The sequence below is a fragment of the Clarias gariepinus genome, chromosome 9, assembly GCF_024256425.1.
Source record: "Clarias gariepinus isolate MV-2021 ecotype Netherlands chromosome 9, CGAR_prim_01v2, whole genome shotgun sequence".
Classification (NCBI taxonomy): Eukaryota; Metazoa; Chordata; class Actinopteri; order Siluriformes; family Clariidae; genus Clarias; species Clarias gariepinus.
The window spans coordinates 33,764,779-33,776,811 of record NC_071108.1 but is presented as its reverse complement, the minus strand read 5'-3'; the positions used below and the strand labels follow the sequence as shown (position 1 = coordinate 33,776,811).

The 12,033-nt window shown below is 37.6% G+C and overlaps 1 protein-coding gene across 1 annotated transcript in view; it reads right to left on the bottom strand.

The window, feature by feature from the left end:
• Nucleotides 1–1,278: 1,278 nt before the first annotated feature.
• The window catches only part of olfml2a (olfactomedin-like 2A), a 33,070-nt gene continuing 22,315 nt past the window's right edge, over nt 1,279–12,033 (bottom strand). The window contains exons 3-8 of the mRNA XM_053504626.1: nt 10,462–10,569; nt 8,597–8,773; nt 8,026–8,296; nt 3,200–3,505; nt 2,362–2,553; nt 1,279–2,073 (exon numbers count right to left, since the gene is read on the bottom strand). Of these exons, the coding sequence (XP_053360601.1) occupies nt 1,469–2,073; nt 2,362–2,553; nt 3,200–3,505; nt 8,026–8,296; nt 8,597–8,773; nt 10,462–10,569 (1,659 nt within the window). The 3' untranslated portion in view covers nt 1,279–1,468. The remainder of the gene's footprint in view (nt 2,074–2,361; nt 2,554–3,199; nt 3,506–8,025; nt 8,297–8,596; nt 8,774–10,461; nt 10,570–12,033) is intronic.

The window sequence follows — 12,033 nt, the reverse complement described above, 5'->3', positions numbered from 1 at the left end:
TGTTTACAGAAACAGAAAATACCATTTGTAAACATGGTCATTTGTCTTTAGAGATACATGAAACTGTGTTAACATGGTTATTTTGTCTATAGAGATATAAATGACTATTTGTAAATATTTGTAATTTTGTTTCTAGATATACAAGAAACAATTGTTTATAATAGTGATATTTTATGAACAGCGTAGTAATTTTACTCCTAGAGATACAGTATGACGTTACATATTAAGAGATGTTTCGTCAACATAATCATTAAATTCTGATATTAAATCAATGTCAGCGATTAATTAAAACAGGGGTAGCATAGCAGGCAGAGGTTAAGCTGTTTCGTTATATCTTTTTACAATGTAAATTTTAACACGATTCCAGGATAAGCCTGGAATGGGAATTAGTAATGACTCCATTGAGGAACAAAATCAGGCAAACACCTTTGTGCTCAGTACTTAACATGTAATTGGTGCATTCCAAGCAAAAGATAAAAAAGTAATAAAATTCAGAATCTAATCTGCACAATCCCTAACATTCTTTATTTGACACGAGCACAAAATTCTCTCCAGATTTCATTGAGATTCTAGAGACATGATACTGGGGCTGACGTTTATTTTAGTTATAGTGCAGAGAACATGGAACATTTCACCCTCCATGCGTGAGTTATACAAAACAAAATCTAAAAGAAACTCGTCCAGGAGTTTAACTAATGTTAACTGAAAGAAAAAAAAAACACACCCTTATTGATCTAACAAACAGCTCTGTCACTAACAGTTTCTGGAAATATTTACAGTGCAATAGACACTTATATTTTACAAAAATAATAGCTAAGCATAAATGAGTCATTTACATACTTTACTGATACACCCTAATTCATAGAAGTACCATAAACATTTATATGGTGTTTTACATGTTTAATAAAAAAAAAATGTATTCACAATATATATATATATATATATATATATATATGTTAATTATAATGCTATGCAGTATCATATTTTTTAATTAAACAACAACCTTACTATATCAGACTCAGATAAACAGATAAACAATTCCTGATATAGTGTATTTGCGAAAAAACAACAACGTTGTTAAAAAAAAAGTATTATTATTTCTAAGAAAGTATAATTCCTATGATTAGCTGTATCAAAATCCCAAAAAGGAAATGAGTGTATCGGTAATACAGGCAAGAAATTTTTAAAATAATCCAACTTCCAGAAAGAAATTATCGACTCTGTTCAAAATGAGTATAAATGTTTTTTTTCCTGCTAGAAAATATTTCTTTAAATTTATATGTCTGGAAGTAATAATTTCAAGCTTGTCAAACCTGAATTTGAACATTTTCTAGACACATTATAAACCATTTCTGCTACTCAACTTAGTTGCCATTTGTTGAAAGTCAAAAAGAGTTCATTAGCCTTGTATATTTATTTTAATAATCTCTATATTTCCCTCTAAGAAAAGTCAGAACAGTTGAGCGTCTCATTGACCCACAAAGTGAATGTTATAAGTGAGCTGGTGTCCGTTGTCCCAGGCATAAAGCACCTTCTCTTTAGGATTGTAGTCCACTTGGGTGACGAAGGCGTACTCGTTGGTGAATGGGAGCCGCGGTGCCGCTTCGGTGTTGGTGTGTGTGTCGTAGGCGTACGAGACCTCGCCCTCTCGCTGGTTGTAGACGTCGATGGCGTAGAGCACGCCACACACAATGAAGCAGTTGCCGTACCGGTTGCGCTTCAGGCCTGACCTCCACGTCGTCTCCTTCTTGGTCGACAGATCGTTCGGGTCCAGCTTGCTGATGATGATCACCTCCTGATGCGTGTAATCGTAGTCCAGCGACGGGTAGATTACCCAGAGTCCGCTCTCGTCCACGGCGAAGTCTATGTCCGAATGGCCGCGCCACTTCCATGGCGTAGTGTCCTCATAGACGACGTCGTGCAGGAGCGTCCACGCTGCTACGTAGCGCATCCGCAGGTCATACTTGATGATGTTCTTGGTGAAGGCTCGGTTGTAGTAGAAGGATCCGTTGTAAACCACGTGACCCGTTCCTATCCAGTTATAAGGAAGCTTGTACAGGTTACTCCAGCGACCTGCAATCAGATACAGGAAGTTAGTAAAAATTTATGCATTACGACTACCCACCCCCACCCCCAAAACTACAAATAGATTCATTTGTAAATTATATACATATAAAACTATAAAAAATAAACTGAAAAGAAATGAGAGCTGTGTTTGGCTAAAGGCCAATCTGAGAACACTATCGCTACTGAGAAGCATGGTTGTGGTAGCATCATGTCAAGTGTTGAATCCTCTGGGTAGTTTCTCTGATTAATCCTCTCGGATCGTGAACTTTTTGGAGCTTTGACATGTTTTCCTACCTTGCTTAAAATTGTCGAGGTTGCGAAACTCAACCAGGTTGTTGCCGTAGTAGTAGTTGGTAACATAGATTTTGTTGTCCTTAGCGACAGGGTCCTTCATCCAGGCGCCTTCGTTACGCCCGTAACTGTGATGCTTCTCTGGCATCTCCACCGAAGCGATGGTGCCCTCACACTCCAGGGGTTTAACAAACACTGAGTAGGGCAAGACATACACATACAAAGTTACTGGAAAAATCTAAAAATCAAACAGAATGTGGGAAATTGCCTGTAAGTAAACTAAAAACAGTTAATGATTGCATAGTGTATCTGTAACCACCTGGTAGAGCAAAACACAAAAAAAAAGTCATGGGAAAAAAACATAGAATTAACAAGTTGCTTTAAACATTGCTAAGTCGTGATTAATCATTGAAAAAGTACAGGTATAGTATAAAAAAAAATTCACGCAATTAGTTTGCATAAAAACTATGCACATTCGATTAAATGCTGATTTTCACCGTGTCACATTATTGGTCCTAGCAACCAAAACCAGAACCTGATAATAATGATGATGAGGAGGAGGATGTTTTTTTTTTGTGAGGTTATTTTTTTATAATCTGTTTGTCTGAACTATAAAACACATTAAATTGATGAGATTATTTTGAATTTTTACAGGAAGCATCTTGTGCGCTGGAAATGTATTTATTCTGCCACTTTATTCATCACTAATTCAAAATCAGTGGATGGGTCGGAGGTCATCACAGACATTTGTTTAGAACTAGTTTTGTTTTGGAGAAGCCAATCCACCTTTAAAGGCTAGAAGGCAGGAGAAAAACAGGGAACCCAGAGGAACTGGACATACCTGTTTTGTTTAAGCTGGGTTTTGTGCTCTTCAGGGATGGTATGAAGGTGATGGAGAGTTTCTCTGTTGCTGCATCTGACTCCGGGGAACTCGTGGTGAAGACCTCCTCATCGCTATTGATTGTTTCTGCTTTGGTTGTTGTTGGAGCTACTGTTGTTGTTGTGGTGGTAGTTGATGTTGCTTTTGTTGTTGCAGTTGTTGTTTTTGTCGTTGTCACAGGAGTGGTGCTCTCGATGGCCTCCAAGACGATTTCGGAACCTCCCTTGCCCTCGATTTGGTGGACGGTGTGTGTTTTGGCTGCGCTTTCTTTCGGGGAAAGAGAAAAGGATTACGACCGAGAGTTCAACGTTTCACTCCAATGTATTGCAGATTCCACTTCAAAAGAGATATTTATTATTTATGAGATGTTGCGCTCATAGTAACTTCCTGCGCTGTAACCGAGTCTATCCCTGCAGTGTTTGTGTTTTCAAGCCGAGCCCGTCTCATGTCGCGCCATGCAAAACACATCTCCCTGAATACAATGTCGAGGGAGAGAGCGCCTAATCTGAGCCTACTCTTCCTGCACCGAGGGGGAGCTTCGTCTGGAACATTAAGCATCAACTCGGGAGAGTCAGACATAAATATAGCAAACATTATTGCACAGTCAGTCAAAGAATCCAATTACAACATAACTCCAGCAGCGCAGGACAAATGAAGAAACCCCTTCAGGGAGGACGAAGAGTGGATCTAAGACGTCTCGTACTGAAGACCGCAACACGCCTTAAAGCTTCAGGAACATCACAAGATGTTTGAAGTTCCTCAGGAAATTTAGAATATTCATAGTATGAGAACTCAATATCATTGTTTTGTTATATAATAAAAACAATAATATTTTGCTTTCAAATGAGGTTAATTTTAGTGCTGACCACAATCTGCACTCCAAAGCTAAAACTTTACTAAATGTCAGCATTTCTTAGCTTGGACCCTAAAGTGGGCAGGGATTGTGGTGTGCTGAATATAAAGCCCCGTTTACACTGTAGGTCTCGATGCCCAATTCTAATTTATTGCCTATATCTGATTTTTTTGACCGTCTGTTTACACGTCCTTTTAACTATGACCCCATATCCGATTCATGTGTTTACACTTGCCATACCATCTGAAACATCGCGCATACTTAAAGGGAGGTTCTTGCGCTACACACTAGCCAAGATTGACGAAGGTGAAATATGCTTGACGCTAGCTCTGCGATATATGCAAAGTTAGCGAAACGTCACCATGGAAGGGACGTCGCACCGTCGGAGGGAAAAAACGCCATAATTGCAGCCTGCGCATATGCTTCATTTAACAAATACTGATTTCTTAATGTTATTTAGCCGAAATAAGTATTAACACAAGGCGGGGGGGGTCTTTTTCTCTTCCATGTCCCTGGGATGTTATAATTCCACACGTGCTTCCACTGGAGAATAACATTACGTCATTAGACCGTGAAGAAGTTGCAGTTTTAATGATGTACAGAAAACGATGACTCAGGAAATCCGATCTGTCTGTTTACACGACAGTAAATCTGTCTGATCTGATTTATTTCCACATATGAAGCAGGCCTGAAACCGACCGGAATGCATGCGTTTTTTTCCCGTTTACATGGACATAGAACATATCCGATATGTGTCACATATGAGCAAAAAATCGGAATTGGGTCACTTTTACCTGACAGTGTAAACGTAGCTTAAGAGATTCAGGTCGTGTATCAGAGTTAGACAAATCCACCACAATTGCTTGACTAAAAACGGGCAGCTTTAATCTGGCAAGTTACATTTTTAGACCTTTAACATGTACACTACTCTGCAACACTGTTAATTATTTCATATTTTGCCTCCAATTAATCAGACTTTATTGTATTTTTTATTGTAGTCTTGAGGAATAGTTATCCAGGCTTCCTAAAGGACTTTGTCTCTTATTTTCAGTTCAGTACTTGTACCTGAGCAGTTTCAGGAGAATGTTTTTTGTTTGTGAAGCCACACAGTGACCTGTTAATCTTTCAAGCATAAAAACATCTAATTTAAGGCATGAACGAGAGGGGAGATGAGGCTGTCGCTGAGGTTGTTTGTAGCCTGTGGCATGTTGCCATTTCCTTCATTTCATCGACATCATTTAATTTAATGGGAGACTCAAGACTTTTGCACAGTACTGTATACCTCAATTTTGAGGTAAAATGTCAAAACTGTGTGACACTATCTCGTAATTTTAGGGTAAAAAAATGTAAACTGTGAGACATTATCTCATGATTTTGAGGTAAAAAGTCAGAACTGTGTAAAATTATCTCAATTTTAAGGTACAAAGTCAGAACTGTGCGACACTATCTCGTAATTTTAAGGTAAAAAAAATGTTAACTGTTAGACGTTATCTCATGATTTTGAGGTAAAAAGTCAAAACTGTGTGAAATTATCTCAATTTTGAGGTACAAAGTCAGAACTGTGTGACACTATCTTGTAATTTTAGGGTAAAAAAATTAAACTGTGAAACATTATGTCATGATTTTGAGGTAAAAAGTCAGAACTGTGTAAAATTATCTCAATTTGAAGGTACAAAGTCAGAACTGTGCGACACCATCTCGTAATTTTAAGGTAAAAAAAATTTAAACTGTGAGACATTATCTCATGATTTTGAGGTAAAAAGTCAGAACTGTGTAAAATTATCTCAATTTTAAGGTACAAAGTCAGAACTGTGCGACACTATCTCGTAATTTTAAGGTAAAAAAAATGTAAACTGTTAGACGTTATCTCATGATTTTGAGGTAAAAAGTCAAAACTGTGTGAAATTATCTCAATTTTGAGGTACAAAGTCAGAACTGTGTGACACTATCTTGTAATTTTAGGGTAAAAAAATTAAACTGTGAAACATTATGTCATGATTTTGAGGTAAAAAGTCAGAACTGTGTAAAATTATCTCAATTTGAAGGTACAAAGTCAGAACTGTGCGACACCATCTCGTAATTTTAAGGTAAAAAAAATTTAACTGTGAGACATTATCTCATGATTTTGAGGTAAAAAGTCAAAACTGTGTGAAATTATCTCAATTCTGAGGTAAAAAAGGCTGAAGTGTGTCACTACCTTGTTATTTTTTTTTGGTAAAAATCAGAACTATGTTGAGGTAAAAGTTGGAACTGTGTCACTATCTTAATTTTGAGGTACAAAGTCGGAACACTTGTAATCTTGTAATTCTGAGGTGAAAATTAAGAACTATGTTGAGGTAAAAGTTATAACTTCGTGACATTATTTCATAATTTTGAGGGGAAAAAAGTCAGAATTGTGTGATACCATCTCAACTCCAAAATAATCAAAACTATCAAAACTTTTGACACATTTCTATTTCTATTTTCTTTTCTATATTTCTATATTTGTTATATTGATAATTAGTTTTTATATTGTTAAACTGTTTTTATTTGTACACTTTACTTAAATATACTGTACTTATTTGTACAGTATATTTTACTTTGTACAGTACATTGCACTAGTTAATCTTATTTTTCTAACGTATTTCTTTTATTACAGTATATTTTACTTTGTACAGCATATTTTACTAGTTAATTTTATTTTTTAACGTATTTCTTTCATTCATATTATTTCTTATGTATAAGCTTTTACTATTTTTTTTAGTAGTATAAGCATTTCACTGCATATCGTACTGTGTATGACTGTGTATGTGACAAATAACATTTTTATTTCAATTTATCTGTGATGCTATCTCGATAATTTTGAGGTAAAGTCTTAATTTTAAGGTAAAAAGACACAACAGTGTAAAAAATTTGTCAAATGTTAAAACTGAAAATGTTATGTTATAGTATCTCACAACTATGACATTTTAGTCCTATAGTAGATAATAAGAATAGAATGGATAAAATCACAATTGTGGATTTTGTGTTTTTAATGAAGAAATACAGAAATATTAAATGCTTTAACAATAATCCATGTATATAACCAAGAGGCTGCATAGATTTAACTTTATGGAAAAAAAAAAACATGACTTAAACGTATCTGAGAGCTCTGATGGTTAGACGTGAAAAGTTGTGTAGTGGCAGGATTTAACTCTGTACACTGAACATTTACTGTGATATTAAAAAACATAGCACAGTGTAGTCCTAACTTTCTTTCTAAGCTACAGATGAAGATAAAGTGTGTCTCCATAGAACTGGCTGTTATTCCCTTTACACAGATAACAATCTGAAATCCAGTTCAAAAGAACTTCTGCACGCGCTCAGAGGCGGAGCTTAGACTTAATAATATTAGAGGGCCAATTTGTATTTGTATCTTGTTATTCTAGCCATGAAAGGTCGCCTCTTCTGCATTAGACAATGAGCAATCCTGTCTTCTGCCTCGGAGCTGTTCTGCTGTTCACAATTACCCCTAACAGCTTTTATAAGGAGAAAATACAAGAGCAGAGGGACTACGGATGACTCTTTATAGAGTGTGTTTAAGAGAACCAGTCTGCCTATAGCAGATTTCAGGATGTTATAAGACCGCGCGGAGGGTGTGGCCCAGCAGGGGGGGCTGTGGCTTCCTGGCAGCTCTGAATAACAAGTGTGTAGCAAATGGCAACCGGAGGTGTTTTCAAGCTGTTCAGCCAAAACAGTAAAGCAGCCCCAAAGCGAACATCCTTTAAATGAAAACAAGCTGAATGATGGGATTCATTTAAGCGATGTTGTGTAATAATGAAAGACTTGGCATGGGTCTTTAAACAGCATGCGAAATCATGAACTCATCACACAGTGAATCGTTCATGTGGATAAGTGTGTGTACTCTATAAACCGTCATTACACAGATAACACACACACACGCACAGGCACGTACCTTTGTCCCCTTTGGCTGCGTTGTCCGTCCCTGACTCTTGCGTCCTGGTGGCTTTGTAGTAGGTGATGCCCCTGATGACCCCTGGCTGGTGACCCGAGGGTTTGCTCTTGGGGGTCGGCTCTGGTTTCGCAGGTTTCGGCATCTTGGGCGGCGGAGGCTCCTTTTTAGGTTTAATGGGTTTCTCTTTGGGTGGCTTTGGAGGAGGTTTAGCCACCGGAGACTTTTTGGTGGGCGTTTTTACTGGCTCCTTGCCCTTCTTGTTGTCGGTGTCCTACAATCATACATGAGCCAGTGATCAGTTGTAGTACTTACAATATTGATATAACTTATTCACGTTGAAACAGACTAGCAAACTAATGTGAGTAATGATGATCTGCAGAAAAAAATTTGATCCATTCAAGATTAAAATAATGTATTAAGATTTACAGGCTTTAACATATAAAACATTTACAGGGTATAACATATAACAAGTTACCCTGAGGCCCAGGGTGTACTCCGCGTAGTATTTTGACAGGATAAGCGGTAAAGAGAATCAGTAGGTGTGTGTATGGTGTGTATTCTTTAGTGTTACCTGTGCGTTGCTGTCTGTGGTGTCTTTCTTCAGCAGCTGCACACCCAAGCTAGAGATTTCCTTCTTAATGCTCACCATGATGTCCGAGTAGTTCTCGTACTTCTTCAGCTGATTGGACAGGTTCATCACACTGTCCCGGACAAAGTCGTTCTCTCTGCTTATGTTTGTCTTTATCGTCTGCAAGGAGGACAAGGATCAAAATTCTGTCCTGTATTTTTTAGAAACTCATCCGCCAAGCTCTCGATCTGTCCACCTACCTGTCTGTCCTCATTTTTTTTAATAAATCCATCTTCTCTTTCTCAAACTCATTAACCCATTAATACTGAATGCAACTTGTTCAATGAATCTGGTCCTTCGGCATCAATAATCTGTCTATCTAATCTGTTTTCATAGAAAACTTCTACTCTGGCCTGGAACTTTTTAAAGACTCGACAAGGCCTGGACCAGACGCCTGCTGCACCGTTCGTGCTAACAAAAAGAGATTCCCAAAAAAACACAACGCTGACTTAGCAAACTTCCTTGACCAAACACAAATTCACTATGGCTCCAAAGGATGACCTCACTTTCTTTTTGTGATTGGCAGGACACCAAGACTGTCATGGTGCGGTCTAATTACTGTGATCCCACTGAGAAAAGGTCAGCGAGGGGAAGAAAACGAGAGCACGACTAAGCTGAGGCTTTACCAGCATGTCTTTACGACTACCAAAAACACACATTACTGGATCAGATGATTGTGAATCTGTGGCGCTGGTTCTTCTTCTTCTTGGATATATACAGTATATGCTCCATGTCACATATTGCTTTCAGGTAAGCTAAAAAAAGTACATGTAGGTGTGGCTACAGTAAGGGAGGACCTGACATAGGATCTTGTTACGCCAGTGACTGCGAGAAGAGCTCTGCAGGGGTTCCTGAAGGAGCCACATCTGAGCTTGAGTGTGAGAAGCTTTCAGAAGTGACGGGGCTACCAAGGCGTGGTGTGATGAGACTATGTAAGCACGTCCATCGATATCTTCAGTGATGCTCATTAGATTCACACTACCGAATTTCCAAAAATCACTTGCAAATTTCTTTTTTCCCAAAAAAACCCCCATATTTTCATTTTCATTTCAACAATTTTATCCATTTCGCAATGGATATCCATTTTATCCATTGAAGTTAGCCAGAATTCTGACTGTAATGGAGCGGCCAGCAAAGTCTCTGGATCTGAACCCTATTAGGCTGTTGTGGGACCATCGTGACCATATGGTACGGAGGAAGACTCCATCAAGCCAATCTATCTTGTAGAAGGTGCTCCAGGAAGCATGGAGTGAAATCTCATCAGATCATCTTAAAAAAAACTGACAGCTAGAATGGGCTGCCACGCTGTAATTGATGCAAAAAGTGTTTTTTTGGGTAAACACCCAAAGGCCAAGTTTGAAGAACACGTTCATCATTTCCATCAAAATCATTATTTCTAACTGCTAATTTTGACTAATTTTGTGTTGTCCTTGGAAAACAATAAAATGTTGCCAAAGTTTTGAGCGGTAGCTTCATCCTCTTTTTCTGTCATTCACTTAGAATCAACTCATTTACCCCACTTTTTCATTTATTCCTTCATAAGTCTGCCTGTTCTTTCACTCATTTATCAATTTATTCAGCTTTATTCATCTGTTCATTTACTCGATTATTCCTGCTCGATAATTTCACCTGTTTAATCTCTTTATCAATCCGTCTGTTTAATCACTTATGAGAGACATATTTTAATTTATTCGTTCATTCCTTAATCCAACCATGTGTTCATACAGTTATTTTAATTAACCCATTAACTCATTAATTCACCTGGGTGTCCAGGTTCATTAGCATTGCATCATCACTGAATTTCTCACCTCCTCCAGTGTGTTCATCTGAGCCACGACTTTATTCATGTATGCATGAACCTTCATCAGGTCCATACTGTACAACGTCCCCTCCAGCAAGTCCACCATGGAGTGCAGCTACACACACACACACACACACATATGAGATGTTCCTGAATGGACAGGCTTTTATCAATGATCAAACTTCCTTTTACAAATTCAGCAGTTGTTTTGAAATCCTTCCCAAGAAATTTCCTGATTTTATCGAGGAACTCAGCAGGACACAGCGAAGGAAACGTGAAGCGAAACGTCCGTAACTCGAACCTGCTGCGTCTTTCACTATGAAGTCGGCTTTAGTCGAAAACTCGGGACACATGTTTCCTCTTTATTAGTGGCATGCATTGACTTCTGGTCATGTATAAAAAGGGACAAGATGTGGTACTGTGTATGGGTGTACGAGCGTATGAGTGTATGTAGGGTATAAACACTGACTGTAACACTTTTTGTTTTGTTAATAATGCCTGAGCGTTTGCTATTTTGAACTTTCTGTAAGTTAAACATGCATTAGTGAGGAAGAATTAAAGATGTGAACCATACAGTAGGTAGATTGTCGATTTGATTCAGTTTAGGTTTTAAGAGACTGAGATTTTCGATTCAATATCACTAATGTTCATTATCTGATTCGTCTCAAGCAGCTTTATTTCTCACAAAGTTTCAAAGTATTGAAAAGTACCAAAAGTATCTAATAAACACTGAGCTGCTGGGTAACTCATGGTGTTTAAACATCATGTATTTTACAATGCCCTAATCATGTTTTCTCCTTGTCAATCTTCAGCTCCACACTCCACTCCAGTAGGTGGCAGTATTGCACAAACATCCCAAAAACTCAAAAGAAGAAGTGATGTTTTTTTTGTTTTGTTTTAAGGTGAGTATTTTGCAACTACTTTTTAATAAATGCAAGCAATTTGCAGTGGGATATTTTTAAGAAGTTTGTTTAGCTTACAATTATCCCTAATTGCATTTATACTTGAATGTGAAAGTATAAATATAGTTGACAATAAGTCATATACAGTTAAGTCACTTATATATACAGTGGTACCTCGGCAGACGAACACGCGCCTCACAAAAGTTCTTCTTAAGAACTAAAATATTGCGCATTTGCCTTGGTATACGAACGAACAGTGACAAACTGTGTGTATGTCCGGGAGCCGCCCAAAACGTGTTTGCATTAGTCGAAAAACAAGTAAAAGAAGTTTACTTTTTTTTTTTTTTGGCCAGCCGGTGTCATTAAGGTTAAGGTTAATAAGTTGAGGTTTAATGTCTATTTATTTCAGATTCTTAATTTACATGTTTTTTCTAAATGTTTTAATTTATTTTATATGCAAAAATATGATTATAGTGTTGGAAATGTATAACATTGGTAATATTTTAAGTGGCTGGAACGGATTATCTGCATTTACATTATTTCCTATGGGAAAATGTGTTTCGCACTATGAAATTTCCCCTAAAGAACTCAATGTACTGTGTGTATACTGTACATATATCCAGTGCTATTAGCCTGATACTGATCCTGGATACACCGGATGGAAGTTCTCAAAGCAA